This window comes from Camponotus vicinus, unplaced genomic scaffold (genome assembly GCF_025532165.1).
Source record: "Camponotus vicinus isolate PSW18456_S1 unplaced genomic scaffold, iyCamVici1.0 SCAF_4, whole genome shotgun sequence".
Classification (NCBI taxonomy): domain Eukaryota; kingdom Metazoa; phylum Arthropoda; class Insecta; order Hymenoptera; family Formicidae; genus Camponotus; species Camponotus vicinus.
In genome coordinates, this window is record NW_028141976.1 from 3,958,892 (window position 1) to 3,977,122 (window position 18,231).

Below are 18,231 nucleotides of genomic sequence, written 5' to 3' on the forward strand. Positions count from 1 at the left end.
CGCCTTCTGTCATGTATGTCTGACGTGTGCCAGCTCGCACGCTCCAGGGCCGGTTTACCATCGTCATCGTTGTTTCGCGATGTTTATTCGCGAATCATGATCATAGGTGCATCACTAACGAAATTTTCGACTTCTGATTAAATGATATACTGTATAATATATTTCTCATTGCGATGAATTATATGTTGTACAAGTAATGATCGATAATAAGCTCTTGATTCGCATTGTATTGTAATATTGCTCCAGTATTGTAATATTGCTCCAGTTTTAAGATTTCCTTTAAAAAGGCTTGTCTTTAAAAAGAAATATTTCCATGATATTGAAAAATATATTTTATTTTTAATTATAAATTTCAAAGTATTTTGCATTTTACGAAAAGATTTTTTGATCAGGAATTTGTCACCGAGCATCGGGGGAATTAAATTAAATTCCTGATTGAATAAAAAAAAATTAATTTCTAATCTTCTGTAAATTATACAAAATGAAGAAGGCAATTTATCCTAAATCATTCGATGACGCTTTGATGCAAATATTTCTGGTTTCAGCGGCCCTGCATGTAGATGAGAGCGCGCTCGCGCGTGGACGCGTGATGTAACGAATTCGTGCAGGTAGCGTGACTTTGATTCCCACCGAATAGTCACGCTATTCGCGCTGCCAATCGAGCCGTGGTCGCTGTTAAGATCATTTTAATACGATGCACGGAATTGCGCGAAAGACGCGAATAATTTGTCGCGGAGGACGTGCGAAAATTGCACGTATGAGCAGGATGTACGTTTTTGCACAGGTTGCTGCGGTTTCTCCCCCGCCGCTAAATATTCGCGGGGAGAACTTTATTTTTAGGCGGAGGAATCATTTATAGAGTCTCATCATAATCGAGCACTATCGTCATTGAGATACCGCGTTATTGATGGCACTTGTTAAAATTATTCGTGTGATTTATACCGGATTACGACCCTACGTTGCTTGTGTTATCTGCCCCTAAGCACTCATCACTCATCCCTCGTGCGCCGTCGAGAAATTTTATCAGAATTACAGATAATTCGCTGCGCTCAACAGACGTAATGTAATCCGTAAGTCTGACAAGTTGGCCTTTCTGTACTAACGCGCATTTAATTCCCGACTGTATTCAACCGTTCTTCGCCCAGTCCTTTTAAGCGATTTGCCGAGATTCTGTGTTTCGTACGTTAGACTATGGTATTATAACTAATTATAGCGGTGGAACGCCAAAACGCCTGTGGGCATAGCTACATATGTCATTGTAATCTTGTACTTTAATCCTGTTTATATATTCTTGTCCCACAAATTATATCGCATATAATACTTAAAATAGGAGATATGGTAAAAAATATTAAATTGCTAAAAATGTCTCTTTTTTTCAAGATAAAACGTAATGAATTTATATCCGAAACAAAAATATGATCAGAAAGTGAAGGGAGATGACGAATGAATACGTCAGATTATTCGCGTTCAAGATTCACAGAAACACCAAGGACGGTTCAACAATGAACGAACGTCACGAAAAAGAAAGCAGAACGAATTGGGCGAGAGAATAAGAGCGAGACGGCCACCTCTAAAAATACTTGCTTTTATGGGATCGTAACACCGCGAGTTCGTTTCTCGCGAGACTTGCAGTCAGGTCTACCCACCCGCTCATAAATCCCTCTGGCCGTTAGGCTCACGTGTGAAATTACTATTACATCGTGTGGTCCTACCGCAGCTGTTGCTACGCGGAAACGTACCCCCAAGTCCACGTGTTTCTCAGAGTTCAATTGCATAGGTCGAGGCTGCCTATCACAGCTAACTAAAAGCGAAACGAGAAAATACTGGAGGATACAAGTCGTAATAACGTTGGTTTATAAAATTCAGAGTCATCGATTATGAAATTGAAAAATGCTAGCGAAGTAGGTTACTAGAATGACTTGCTACGCAATGTGAAATATTCGCCTTAAGATTCTCTTGCAGAAGCTTTATTAAATTTTGGAATAATAATATATTTACATTTTTTAATGTATAAAAATAAGAAACAGTGCTTTAAAATTCAACAGGGTATAATTTAAATCGTTATATCTTTGTAATAAAATTATCTTCCTTTATAAATGAATTCTCTTATATAAAAGTGATACACGAGATAATAACATTATATTTGCATTCTGATTATATTCAAAGATATCTACATTTCTTCATTTTCGTCACAGAATCTTACATTTTAATCTCAAAATCTTTTTGGAAAAATTTGGGAAGTCGAAAATTGATATAAATTAATACAATGTAAATGCTCAAGAATGAAGTTATGACTATATCACATGCTATTAATTTTGTGCAATTGAAGGAGCGAGAAGTCGATATATGCAATGAGCCGCGTCACTAATGTCAATTACCGTTAATCCGTTTAATTGCTTGCGGTTAATTTCTAATTAGAAGTAGAGTACTGGAACGAATAAGATTAATCTTCATCGATTATGTTGGGAGTCTGATAATGGCTGGATTATTTCGTTCATGTTATTTCTCGTTCTTTTTGTCATGTCTATTTAATAATTTATTTAAAGGAGAGGAAAATTTTACAAAGATATAATAAATTAAATTATATTTGAATGTCCCTGTCGAATTTTAATCATTATTTCTTATTTAAAAAAAAATATTAGCGATGCAAGGTATTTTCGAGCGTATGAGTTTTTAACGATAAATAAAAATGCAACGCAATATGTGAACAAAAATAACCAATGAAAATCCTCAATGTCACGAGAAAAAACGCACGCGATAACACACACACAGCTGCGCAACAGTTTTTATCGTACACTAATTGCCATTCCGCATAATTATTTCTGCTCCCACTGCGCCTTACTGTTCTTTTAACGACCCATAACTGCGATGTAATCGCGAATGATGATTTTCGGAATGGAATTGCAATTAATTAAGACACCATAAAAAGAAAATATATATAATATTAATTGATAATTGTTTGTCATTCAAAAAACGCCATTGAATATAAATCTCAAATATCTCTACATATTAATAATAAGTTTATTATTATTTGTTCTTATTTTAATTTTAAATATACCACTTAATTTTAATATTATTAAATATGATTAGAATTGTAGTTATAAATTATTATATTAATTTTAAAAAGGATTATTTTAAAAAATTAAATAAAATTAAATCAAGTATAACGTGTTAATAAATATATATTTTCTGTTTACAATATATTACTTACTTATTGTGTATAAAAAGTCTCTATAACAGTGCGTGATCTTGTCTACGTAAAAATAGCGACTGGTATAGCGGCTGTCGTAGCTCTTTCTGCATAAATTTTCACAATAATGACGATGATTCGTGCGCGAATAAGTGCGGGGTTTCGCGAATATATTATCCATTCGATGTCAACACGCACGAGGGTTATCGCGGCGAAACATCGCGACCGTACGACCGTATAATGTGCTACTTTACTGCCACTTTTAGCGAATAATTTTCAATGGCATCATCGTTTTTGCGCAGGAAACGCTGTCGAAACGATAGAATTTTAATAAGACTACCATTATTCTTCTGAATACTGAATTGATCGAGAAACGCGAGCTGCAAATCAGATAAAATTATGACTTGTACTTTCGTGACCTTTAAAAAGTGTGACCAACACGGTAGATAGAAATTTTAGTACTTGCCATGTAGATTGATTTACGGAATCGATTCGTATAGTACATAAATTAGGGAAATCGCTTGCGAAAGCCGATGAACAAGAATAATTAGCGTACTGATTACTGGTCGGATATTAGTATTCCCTCTCCGTTGCACGCTAATAGAAAGTTATTCCGCCAACGTGTAAGTGGCGGTTTGTGCAATGCATGTCTCATTCTGATCGCAATTATGGTTATCATGAATTTAAACCGCTTTAATGCAATTTCCCGGATTAAATCGCCAACGAAATTAAATCTCGCATCGTTTATTTATTGAAATTTATATTCTGCGCATGAAAAAGAGAAAGAAAACAAACAGAAGAACCTGACAAAATTCTGACAGGAAATCTTTCGTCGCACATAACGATAATTCTATTTTAATGTCGCGGTGCGAATAACGAGTTAGAACTTCCGGTGCGTTAAAAAAAAGTAGCATAAAGAGGCGGCATTTCCATTTGAATGCCGGTGGAAAACGCTCTTTCCCGCATCCAGAAAGAGTTCAGCGTTTTGGAAAGGTCGTACACGTGTCCCCTCTGCTTTCTGCATTTCGAAAACAGGTATTCGACGGGACGGGCGGCGACAACGTGTCGTCGGGAATAATTTCGTGCAACCTAAACTACGAAATGTATTTTGACAGGAGATTTAAACGAGTGTGCGTGTCAAAATTCACGCGTTCCGAATGCAAACGAAGTTTCGCTTGTCTGTGTCTTCTCACGGAATAAATAAAAGTATGCCTGATGTAGAATCAATCGCTTGTGCGTAACATCGATTATATGATTATTAAATATTTAAAGAGATCGCTTAGCGAGATGAATCGCGAGCTTTCATCGATACCGATAAGCTATATGAATAGAATAGAGAGCCTTTGGTCCAGCTCATGAGAAAAAGATTTCTCTAGGATTGATTATTCATTTTTCGTTTCTATTCTATATGTATATCTAGTTATAGAAATAGTATAATTTCGATGAGTAGAATTTTCGATATATATGATTAATATATGATTATATGATTAATTATTTTTAATTATTTTTTGTAATTGAGTTACAATATAATAATTTTAAGTTATAATTTAAATGCGTGAAATTTGAACAGTAAATGAGTAATTGTTATAGATATAAATATATTTGCTTACATGCTGCTTGTTTCTTCCGATGTTGTTAACGTTTTTCGGTTGTGATTCGTAACCACCATTGTGCTGTAATCAAAAAAAGAAAAGAATTAATCAATATATCTATATGTTAAGTACAAAAATAAATAAAATATTGTATCTTTACATAAACACATTCAGATTTAAAGTAACAGAAATGTCATCATTTTTATCATTATTTTCATTATATGAAAAAATTAATTACTGTTTCATAAAATAATGCTGCGTTAGTATTAATTTTAATATATTTTATATCGAATAAAGAATATAATAGTTTGATTTTATAAGTTCCTATTCGCGCGCGGCGAAAATACTATTACACTCTTCACTCGTTGTCTGAAGAAAAATGGTTGGACATTATGGTTAATTGTTTTGAAATTAATGATATACAGTGTAAGATATTTTTATTGTTGTCTCAAAGAAAAATATACAATGACAGGTGCCGTAACAGTGAGCCGTATTCAATATTTCTACAAAAACGATTGTATCATCAATATCAATTCAATCTATCGAAACCTATTAAGTATTTTATATTGGACGATTGTGCTGCGATGCATATACGATTGCAGTTATATAAATGCAGCACGAGAATTGCAAACGAGAATTTAAACTTGAAAGAAATATATATTCTTTAGCAACAATATCATAAAAGAAGCTAATAGTAAAAGCTTATTCGGGAAATAAAAGATTATATTTAAATGTATAGAAGAAATACTGCTTTAAGAATTTTTTCTGTTTATAAAAATTTATATATATAATTTCAATTAATATTTTTGAATAAAATAATATTTTACATGATTAACGTACGATTAAAATTCCATTAAGAGCCAGTCAACTCTGAGTCTGCCGAAATAATTCGTAGATTATGTTTATGCGAAATTAAATTATGTAAATTAATACATTTCGCACGCGTGTAGAGGCACGCGTGTTATTCGCACCTCGCTTTCAATATGGAGGGCGGTATGCCAAACAGTAAAGGCGATACGATGCAGAAGCGTCTCCGTTTCTTCGCGCAATGGCGTTTCGACGTCCTTAAGATTATTGTTCGCGGTATCCTGTCGGGTGTCGCCGCAACGGCAGCAATTTGCCCGTAACCAAACGCGCGATAGAGAGCTGCTGTTCGAGCTCGTCATCGGTGCGCAAGATAGAGGCCTTTATGTAATTCGTAATTTCCATATATTTCCCATTAGGCAAATGACGTCGGCGCTAAATCAGTCAAATTCCCCGACAACGGCAGTAACGCAAATGATATCTGGCATCAATCACGAGGAATCGTTAGAATTTTCAAACGTCTTCATCGGCATCATTGTGTGTAATTTCCTCTTTCTTCGTCACGATCTTCAAGCGAAACAAGTATGCGGTCGATGTTCAATAATATCTTCGAGATGTCCGATCATAGGAGTCATAAATCATTCTCTCCATCAACGTCATCGACATTCATAAAAAAGAGTAGTAAGAGTAATGAGACCCAACACGACCGATTCGGTTTATTCTCACAAAGTTTTCCGTATTTGTGTGATCTTTAATTTTAATTATATGAATTATTAATTATTAACAATACAGAATTTTTCATATATATATCCGACAGCACACTTCATTATATCGGGCACCGCCTCTCTTCTTCTTTTGCTCTTTTCTTCCCTTCTCTGTAAAAAAACTGTAATGCTTGCCAAACGCGTTTCCTCAATACGACGCGGATCATTGATGTGTCGCTTCCGGGTCAAGTGTCGTATAAACATACATAGCGTAACGTAATTCCGTTTTTCTCGATTACACGAGCCAAAACACTCAACCTTTATTGCACCAGGATCAGATGGAGGAAGTTTTATCATTATCGAACTTTTACTACTATTTGAGCATTTCTCTTCCTGTATTTTGTACTTATATGTATATGGTATATATTGACATCATGGGATTTTCACTATGAATTGCGTTTACGTATAACAAGATTAGACCAAGATTTTCTATTATAAATTTCTTACACATACAGGATATAACAGATATATATATATATATATTAAATATTATTTATAAATATTTTAACATATCATTTATATCATTTTCGATTTGTAATAGAGATTCTTTAGAACACGAATTTTGTTTAGCCCGATCGTCTCAACACTATCTGTTTTCACTGTCATTTATTTCGTCAATTTGCATATTACGGATCGCAATATCTTTTAATGACTCGTATCCCTCGGTATTCCACATTAAGCCCTTATCAGCTCGAACAAATAAAAATCATTGATCGCACTTGCCGCGATGTAACCTTCAAAACGTCATACGCAACTACGCCACATGATCCGCTCCCGCGATCCCACCCTCTCGAGCGCCAATCAATTCACCTGCCGCGGCTCCGGCTTGCAGGTGTGCGTTCAAGGTCAATCGCGTTTCAAGGTACGCACCCCTCTCGTGGTCACACGCTCGATTCATCCAGCGTTTCTCTCACCGAGCCACTTTACGCAAGCTCGCGGCCGCCGTCCACGGCCACCCTCACGTTTTCCTTGGAGTGTCGACGACAAGCGAGAAGCAAGAAGCGAGGAATGATACGTTTAAAGTGATCAGGACGAGAGTTCCGGCTATAGCGCAACCTGGGTCAACCAAACGTCTGCGCCGCACGGGAGCCGCCCCGGCGCTGCGGGTATAGAAAGGTTGAAAGCCTGCGTCTCTCCCGGCAGGCCGGGAGATGGTCCACGGCGGGGTGGTACGGGGTGAGAGAACTTGACACGTAACCATGGAGACCATAGCCGGCATTGCACGCAGGCTCGATCCTGCGCCGAGTGCAGATCCTCTCGTCGAGTACGACGCGAACTTCCGGAGTACCGCGCAAGCCGGCGAGGATATAGGGACGACACCTTCGAGTGGTTGAAACGCCACTCCCTTGAAATATAATTAGGCCACGTCGTTCGGTGTGGAATTTATCTCGGTGGATGTATTCGCCTCGAAATATTCGCCGGGGCGGGAACGAGCTCGGTCTTCGCGTGAATGGGACTTTAATGATACGGGCTTGCGATATTTATCTTAATGTCTAGATCGTCGTAATGCGGACGTAATCTATCGTTATATTTATAATATTCGATCGATCAAAATGTCTGGAAGAAAGGTGATGAAATTTTAATAACACATCTTGTTTATTCAATTCCATTCAATAAAAAAGCGATGTTTTTATTTATGAATTAATTAAAATAACTCACGATGCAAATTTCTTTATGAGAGATTATTAAATATTTTTTTCAATTTTTTGAAGATCTTTGTTGAATTTGAAACCAATTGTTTTCTTAACCAATTTTTTATTCTTTGCTTGAAACGAGAAGTCAAATAAAACGAAAAATTAAAGGCATTTTGAGCACCATTTGCAAAGTTTCGCTTGCTCGATACATTATTTTAGTCGTGTTTCTGCGCGGTCGCATCGCCGATAAAGAAAAGCATAGCCGAGTAGGTCGTGCCACTCCCGTGGCATACAATTAGGCCACCTGGTGATATACACGCAATTTCTCCAATGTCATTTACTTTGTACATACATCTAAATTTTGCGCATTACAGGGTGCATGTTTAAACTTGCTAATTTGTAGCTCGGTAGGGAGATTATGGAGAATGAGATTCATAAGTCATGACGGTAGATGCAATTTTTAATGTGTTCCAACAAGATTTTCATTTCGTAATAAAATAACTTTACGAGAACGTGTCGTGACACGTGTAAAATGTTCTCGCGTACTTGACACATCTTACCACACCTTTCCAATGTAATTAAGTCAAGCTTTCATGTTGAAATTTTAATGACGGTGGGGTTAATTTTAAGGGAAACTTCATTTATTTCGGGAAAGCAAGTTACACAATTATTGATCATTTTATTCATTTTCTGTCGTATAAAATTTAAAATAAAAATTGATTAAATATAATATAAATAATTATTTTTATTATTTTTATATAAATAATTATTTTTAAAATCTCTCTTCTATAAAAGATGATTAATGTAAATAATATAATTGGTCGATTAAAAGCGATACTAAATTGAAATGCTGAGTTATAAATTTTATTTTACGTTAATTTGTATGCAGAAGCAAGTAAATATTTTTTTAACATTTTAGCATGTCTGTGTTTGTCGAAATAAAAATTAGACTTTTAGGACGAACGCTTTTGAAAGTTTTTCTTAGCGATTCATCCGTTCTGACGCAACACATTAATTTTCAAGTGAAAGAAACACCAGCGATATTTTACGAAAAGATAAATCACATAAAGAGGGTCGATAGGCCTTCGTAAGTGAAACACGTTTCACCAGGACTAAATAAAACCAGATAAATATATACAAGAATGTCCTTGATAAGAGAAAGATCGCAGATGGAATATATCGTTGGTCGCCTCTATCTTGGAGTTTGGATTCCGACTGGAATTGCGAAAACTGTACTGTATTACTAAATCTGCCGTGTAAAAATGCGAATAGCGCAGCTTTGGTTATAAAAAGAAGCAGACAGAGGCCTCCTCATTTAAATTCACATTCATGAATAGTAAAATATCGGGACAGGTATAAACCGTAGTATTTTTAAACTTTGTTGAAAGGATTATGCCGCAGTATCGCTCTGTATACACATATATATATATATACACACACACATTTTTACAGATTAACATAATCTAACATTGCAAATTACAACATGTCAAACTATGTTGCGTATATCATAATTATGAAACAATAATATTGCGGGATTTCCGAACCTTAATTGGCTTAATCTCTTAAAATACGTTTCATATATCTGTCAACTAAAATCGCACTAATTAATGCGACACATTTGATCGCAAATAATGACGTTTTATCATCAAAAAGAAAAATCGATGAACATTATCGTATTAAATATCGTATTAAATAGGATTACGCGATGAGAAGTTTCGCCATTTCTCATAATAATCCAAACAAATATCTAATTTCCTCATTACAGTATACATATAAAATAACATAATTTGTTGTAAGATTCGTATATTAAATTTGAATCGATATAGCGAATGGAAGAAAAATATATACATATTTCTTACAATCTTTTAATATAATTTTCTTCATGTATATTTCATTTACGTAATAATACGCAATAAAAAAATGCAATTTAAAGAATGCAATAAAAAAGTGCAATTTAAAGAATGCAATCGGAATATTTATATCTTAGTGCGAAATCAAATCATCTTTAACTACCTTCATTTTAATCATTTAAAATTTTATAATTAATTAATTAATTTTTTACTATTGTGCTCATGTATAACGTTTTTTTATACTGTTGATATGTAAAAACATTTGTTGCAATCATGCGAACATTAAATCTGATTTAAATTTGATCTGATTTTATTAATCGCAATTATATTAATAAAAACTGATGACATTAGTTTGATAAAAGACTAAAATAAAATGGCACAGGAAAAAAGTAATAATACTGAATGACGTAACACGGAAGCTTTGAGTCAATGCTGTGTGGAATATTGGAAAATCGGCAATGATTCAATTTCAGCGGAAGAAAATAATTACTCTTAATGACATAGATAATAAATACGTATGACTTATGCATAGTCGGATTAAACAGCGTACACTGTGTTTAGCTCGGAATGCGGAGATCAGTGTAACGTTGGTCGAAAGGGCGAGTTGCACGAGGGGATCGACAGGATATACGATTGGCTAATCCGTACTTAATTGACTTATGCTTTGCAATCGAGCGTCACGATCGAGAATCGCATCAGGGATCAACTGGAGCGCAGCTGTGGAGGGTTTAGATTCCGAATAGTTCTCGCTATCGGCGAATAGATCGTGACGTTGGAATGAGGAAAGAGCGGGAATGACAATGGGGCGCTCGTAGTCACGCCGTATTACATTAGCGGATGTGTGGCAAGATGTCGATTGATAGCGTGGAATGTAAATTCCAATCGGCAACTATTACACTCGTGTTTCTATGCAAATGATCGGTGATGCTTACTTATAATGCAGGCAGTAAATGGTTCAGTAAAAGAGAGTGTTGGCAGTTAGAAATGTTATGCTGGAAATATCAAGAAATGGAGGAAAAAAATCGAAAGATCTCATTGATCTGTAATTCTTATAATTCTAAATAAAAGAGAAAACTAGAAATTCCATATATTTTTATATTATTTTTTAAAAGCTAACGAATCAAACTTTCGAGAATGTATGAAAATATATAAGAAAAACTTCTTCAATTTTTTATTGTAGTTAAATAACATATTTTAATATTTGACAATTCCACACAAAGTTATTTTCTTGGTAATCTAAAAGTTGTCAGAGAAAAGAGATGAAGCCGCATCAAATTTTCATCGAGGATAAACCCTCCTCAAAAATATCATCTCGAATGCCAGATACAGCGTTGAATTTTAATATAAAGATTCCACTTTTGATCCGCTTAAGATGATACTTCAATCAAAGTGCCATCAGAAGGGTTGAAAACTAAAAAATGTCACGTACAAGCTTATCACGTGGACTTAACGATTCAAATTCCCCAATTTCTTCGATGGCACTTTCGCGCTTTTAGATTAGATAGATGGAATGTTTCGTAAGGTTTGTTTTCGATTCATCAATATCAGAGCGTCTCGTGTTAATATCAGATGGAGACAATCTTTGCAACCTGTTGTTAGTCACAGTCTCGACTTTAGCCTTGTAGAAAATGTGACGCCACAAGATACGAACACGTACATATATATGCACGCGCTATGCATGCTATATAACCATCATCTTAATGGCTGACAATTACATAAGATCAGGTTTTTATTCACACACACACACACACAAAGTATTCTCAGGGAAATATATATTCCGCCTCTCTCTTCTTTCCGCCGTAAAATTCATAGGAAGCCGAGTGATCTCATAGGAAGTGACGCCCTTTACGATCATCGATATAAATACGTGCCCATCCGACACAAAAAGAGCCGATCGTTTTATTACTCGTTCCTTCTGTCTCTTTTGCTTCTCTTCCCCCTTTCGTCCATTGTAACACCATAATTTCTTCGCGACTTCCATGGTTTTTCAATGGTACAACTTCATCGTAAATATGACGTAAAAGAAAAGACGATAGTGATCGTAAAGAGCGTCGTCAAAAGGAATCACTAGCTTATCTGCAGCCCGGTTTTATCGTTGACCTTCGACCTGATCATCGCCAACGCGCCGATTTAATCCTTTCATGTATTTCCAACTCTTGATAGCACGCTTCGTCTTAATTTCGAACTCGTCTCTATTTGTTTTATCTCTATTTGTTTTCTCGACATAATGAAGTTGTTAGTGGCAGCGCGAGACAGTTTATCGCCAATCGGCAATTATAAATTACATTATCGTGCGATGAATCAAATATTATTTTATATAACTAGTTTGAAACGGATATATATCTTATATGAAATATACATTCATCGATTTTTTTTGACAATATAAGCTATTAGTGGATAACTTATAGAAAAAAAGTATATTTTAAATATAGTGTTTAATATAAACTTTATGAAATTTGTATCTAACATTTAGCTTGACTCGATACATCGACAAGAATAATCAAATAGAAAAATAATTATCAGTAATAATATCTTCTAGTTACTTTATAAAAAATAAAATTTATCTCTTTTGTGAGTGCGATTAATTGAAACTTAATGGCCGACGTAGTACAGTTTTCTTTCTTTCTTTACTTTCACGACTTTATTTCTACCGTAGGCGAGAACCACGACGTAGTAGAAATGCGATCACCGGAAATTTCGTATCCTCGACCGCATGCTGCCGTTCATTCGTTTGTTCGTTCTAGATCGCAGTTTCGATTCGGGGTTTGGATTCATGCCAACTATCGAAGATCCCCTACTTTCGCAGCGGTAAATCGCGTGCGTGGCCGCAAGAAAAGGAACGAATACAAAATGATCTTTACTTACTTCTTCTCAATGCACGACGTATTATTTTGGTACTTTTAAAATTCCAAGCAAAATTAAAATTAAAATCTAAAAAAAATTGAACAAAGCTTTTTAATTTCAATTTACAATAAATATTTTCGTAATAAATTCAAAATTGTTCATTTTTACACGATAAAATGAGCCGTAAAGGTTTTTGAATTCTCTTGCGAGAATCTGCCTTCTGATTGCTTGTAACATCAGAACTCTAGCGCACGCAAAAAACGCCCTGCAGATAAAACGCAACGATAGCAGAATTAAATCACGAGTCGTTTATAGAGATGTACGATGTATTTCGTTCGCGTGCGGTCAGAACGTCCGCGTTAAAGACAATTCGCTTTCAGGGAATTTTCTGACCGCCCAAGGAGCGGGTCGTTGCATTTGGGTCAGGCACTATTAACAGAGGTTTTCACGTTCGATTACAAAGATTTATTCACGACTTCCTGATGCTGGACCCTTATGATTGCTGGTGCCACATACATACACATTTTCAGTGATATAAAATTCTGCTCATACTATGAAGATCATTGAATCTTATAGTATTTTTAGAATTGTTACAGGGGATATCGAGATACATCTGTTTACGTTATCATAAAATACTTTTTCTTTTTAATATTAATCGGAATAAATTAGAGTAACTTGAGTAACATTAGTATTCTATAAACATTCAAAATTCAGTCTGACGATTTACAAACTCATGTCAAAAAATATCTGAATATCATGTTAAATGTCTGAATTTCTATATTTATATTACATCGTGCGATCTGATACAACAGTTGTGGAATATCATTAATATCCGATCGTTTTATCGATTTCGCATCCGCCGATCCGAGGATGTTTATTTGCGAGCGAGAAACTTGTCGTCGGGACACTAATTGATGCCCTAACAGCCCGAGAGAGAACTCTGTACAAGAACGTCGCCCGCGATTTGCCTCCATTTGTTCGTCGAGGCGTGTAAAGAACTTAATGTCGTAGCCAATTACTGTGCATAACAGACGAATCAAAGTGCATCGTCGGGAAACCAGTTTAACACGCGTATAGAATTGTCACCGTCTTTGCTCATCCTTAGTGCTTCTCGTTCATTCGCAACTGCATTCTTATCTGTCGATGCAACGATTCTTGACAGCTGTAATAGCATTCAGAGGGAGGAAGCGCGATTTCTTATATTTCTTATGTGTGATTTATGATTAATAATGTTTACGATAATAATAATATATTAAATGTTATCCCGGAAGTTTTTCAAATAATTCATATTGAGTAGAAAACCGTGAAGATGCGGCAAATGAATTTGAAAGACACTAATACTTTTCAAGAAATATTTGCTCATAAAATACGACTAAAAAATCAGAGAAAGATAATGAGAGAGGAGAAACTAATTATTAATTAAGGACCAAAGGAAGAGCTTTAACAACCACGTATTACATTACAGGGTACATGTTTCCTAACGGGTCTAAAGTGGAATTGTTAACAGCTACATATTACGTTACAAGTCACACGCTTTCCATAACGGATCAAATAAGTCAAAGAACATCCCGAGGAATTTCGGGTAACATTTTAATGACTTTACCTATTCCGCCCTGGGCCTTGTGAACTTCTTCCGACGTTTCCCAAGTGTTCGCTTATGTTGTTTCACATGTTGGGCGGAAACTTAAATCATTAGACGCACCTTGCAAACTTAACCGTTTTCTTCAGGCTGAATAAACGGTAAGCTATTAAATTGCGATTGAGAAGCGTGTATCTATATCGAAATATTGTAGATGACAAATGAAAAATAATCAAATCAAAAAGTATCAAGATAAAACGTAAAAGACGAAAAATAAATAAGAAAGAAAGAACAAACTTATATTTGCTTTTTTATTAATCTTATATTTCTTATTTTATTGCCTTGCTTTGTGATAGACTATAATTTGTTTATTCCTCACGTAATATGCTTCTTTATTTGTAATGTTGTTTATCACGATCTTTTACTCTCTGATATGAACTGATTCGATAATACGTGCTAGATGGCCAGCAATTCACATAACTCAATGCGGATTTCGTCCCCTATATATTTCCATGTGACGACAACATAACGACATAGAGAAAGACAAAGCGTGAATCAGTCGACATATTGTTGTTGATAGAAATACGGTTTCGTTTAAATCAGTCAGGGATATTAGTGGATGCTGATGGATTGAAATATTTTAGTTTGCAATTTATTAAATAATTTAGAAAAAACTGCAAAGATTATTTAAATCCAAAATATTATTAAGCTTACGTTTTTTCTTTTAATGCTTGTAAAGAAGGTACATTTTTTCTGGCAAACTTTGATCTCTATTTGTAATAAATTTTTGTATCTTATATTTGTAATGAATATATATAAGAAATATATTAATATTTTCATAATTCTAATGATTGGAAAAAATATATTCTTATCTAACATTACATATATATGTAACGTTGAATATTTTAATTCAGTTTTCAACCAATGATGGATAAAGGCAATAATGAAAAAAGTAACTCTCTTAAAATTATGGCGAAAGCAAGTGGATTGTGAATATTAATATGTTCTTCCGATATCCAGACAACGGTCGCTTCCACATATTTTCTGCGAGCCTATGAAAATGCCGTCTTAAAATTCCGCGTGACGCTAGGGTAAACGCGTTCGCTTCGCCGGCGATAAAGTCGAACGAGAATAGATGAATGACGCAAAGCGCCATGAGGTCGTGATATGTATTCGATACTTATCCGTGGCGCATATAAACGTGATTCGAGAAGGAATTGAGAAGAATTGGTCCACCATTTTCTAAAGATTGTTGAACGCAATATAATCATTCCCTTGCGTTATCAAAAATACATTACGTTATGATAAGTAACGTCAAGTGATAAATAAGAAAAAAATGTATTTTTATGTCATCATATGTCGTTTTCCAAAATTAAACTGTTTCTTATATAAAATACCTCAATCAATTATATTTTATTTGGATTAAAAATTGACGGAAGATTATTATTCATTGCTACAATAATTTCTCTTTAAATTAGATTCGTTAAAGTAAAATTAAAAAAATTTCATTAAAATAAATCTGAATTGAATTAGAAACAAAATTTTCTCGCTAATATATACAATACATTTCTAAATTCACTTGAAACTTATTAATATTTAATCTTAAATATTTTTTTCATATTTAAATATCAAGTTTTCATCAAATTTTCTTCAAGAAAAAATCAACTTTAAATTCGAAAACTTGTCATAAAAATCCAATACAGTATAAGTAGAACATAATGTTATACATAACGTTACAACTTGCTATGAAAGTAATAACCTGTCCAAATATCATCGACAACTGTCAAGAGTCATCAAAGAAACATCTGCGCAGCTCTCTCTTGTAAGTTACATCCTGAATTTTTATGGGCCATATTTGTATACGTGAGCACAGATCAGCATTTTGTGAGGAAGACGAAAAGAATAATTATCGATCGTATAACGACGCAAGAATATATTTGGCATAGAAATTTATAACATTCTTAATATTTTGCAATTCTGTTAGAAAAAGCGAGTGTGTCATAAATTTTCATCGAAGCGATTTCTATTTTAAGCGTATTGCACAATCGAGGAACTTCTCAGAATAACGTTAGACTATAGGATATATTATCTTACATCATTGCTATTATCCCTTTGAATATTTTGCTTAATTATGGATTATACCTATGACTACATTCTTCGTTTGCTCATGCATTTTTATAGCCGTAATACTCTTACCTGCTATTCTTTATTTTTTTATATTAATTGCCATTTCATATTAAAATATATTTATTGTCTAAATGGATGATATATTATATATATGATATGGCTGCTACAAATATTCCAAAACACGTAATATAAAAATAAAATATAGATTTAATTCGAAATTTTTGAAATATCTTTCAAATAAAAACATTGCATTAATTTTTATTCTAATAACTTTTGATTACATAATATGTAATCTGTAGAATTTTGCGATAAAATGCCTGTACTGTTATTAAACTAATAATTATTATATATGCATTACAATGTTGTTAATCCAGTCTCACTGTCATCCAAATATTATCGGCGCTCAAAATAAATCGTTCGACGACGAAGAACAAGGAACGATCTTGATCATCGGCTTTGAAAACTCACCGTGTAAGCGACGTGATAATTCCGATGTACATCGCCGTGACACTGGACCGTCGACAGCATGTTGTCGGCCGGCTGTCAGCCTCTCGAAAAAGAAAACAACTGTATCGGCTGCCGACTATCTCCGCACTAAGCGCAACGACCTCGTGGCTTAACGTCGATCCATCTGACCGATTCACCACGCACTTTTTTTCACCAACGATCCATCGATCGTTCGACCCATCGATCGTTCTCTAGACACCCCAAAAGACCTTCGTATCGACATCCCGCGACCGTTGGCCGATTGTCATTCCCCGCCGTCACCGACAATTTTCCCTATTTTTATCCCTTCAACCCGCATCACATCTCAGGATTAATTAATTCATTAATTAATTGAACGAAGTAATTTTCTCATATGATTATTGCTAAATCGTTTTAAAATTTCGCATTGATTCAGAGAGTTTTAAAACGGTTGGCGACAATGGTGACAAAGATCCTCGAAAAGGAAGTATGAGAGATGACTTTCTCGGGCGGCAGCGACAAGACGGTCCGAAAAGACGCGGCACGTTAGACGGCAAAAGCCGACAGAGCACGAATGGGGAGCTCGCGCATTTCGGAGCATGCATGGATAACGATAGCGCTCCGAAGCGTACGAAGCACGCATGCGTGATGCCCCGGGCTTCCTCGCGCGCGTGTCCCTCGCCGTTGCCTTCCTCCGCGTGCTCCATCAGCATCCTCGTTGTCTGACAGTTCCCGGCTTTTTCAATTATCGCCGTCGATGCTCTGACAGCTCGCGTCTTTCAGCAATACGCCTCATACCGCGTATTTGCATCCGGAAATCGCGCGAGAGCAGCGAAATTTTTGGAATGAAATTTTTGACATCGGAATTAAATCGACAGCTTGCCGAAAGGCACAAATTTAAGTGCTATTTTATGTCATTTCAAACTGCAGAAATGTCACAAATTTTTTCGAGGTCGCCATAGATTGCAATTTTTTTTAAATCTGGATTATGATTTGAAATTCTATATCTCTATAGAAAATAGAAATTGAAAAACGTGCATTTACCACGATATTCTACGATGCTCATGCATATAGATTAAAGAAAAATAGATACGAAAGAGTATTACAATTTTTTTCTTTAATGAGTAAATTATTTAATCATGCAAAATCCGAATGCGATAGAAAAGAGATAAGAAACTAATTAATTTGTTATCATATAGTCCATTATAGTGTAATTTCATTAAGATTCTCGGTCTCGTTTTTTTTTTCATTTTAATTTACTATCTCTCTCTCTCTATTTTATATATATAATAGTGTTTATTAAATTAAATTTCATTATATTCATCGGAAGACCGATCGATCTTATTCATCCAGACTACGACATATCAGCCAGACTGATACGA

At 34.9% G+C, this 18,231-nt stretch overlaps 1 protein-coding gene across 9 annotated transcripts in view; it reads right to left on the reverse strand.

The window, feature by feature from the left end:
• Positions 1 to 18,231, reverse strand: part of By (focal adhesion protein tensin) — a 161,792-nt gene that overhangs the window by 39,578 nt on the left and 103,983 nt on the right. For 8 of the 9 annotated variants that reach the window (XM_083097614.1, XM_083097613.1, XM_083097617.1 and 5 more), the window contains one exon: positions 4,801 to 4,863. In XM_083097614.1, coding sequence (XP_082953740.1) covers positions 4,801 to 4,863 — 63 coding nt within the window. Of the gene's footprint in view, positions 1 to 4,800; positions 4,864 to 16,852; positions 17,419 to 18,231 lie in introns of those variants that run through there. The other variant, XM_083097620.1, reaches the window with a different exon arrangement.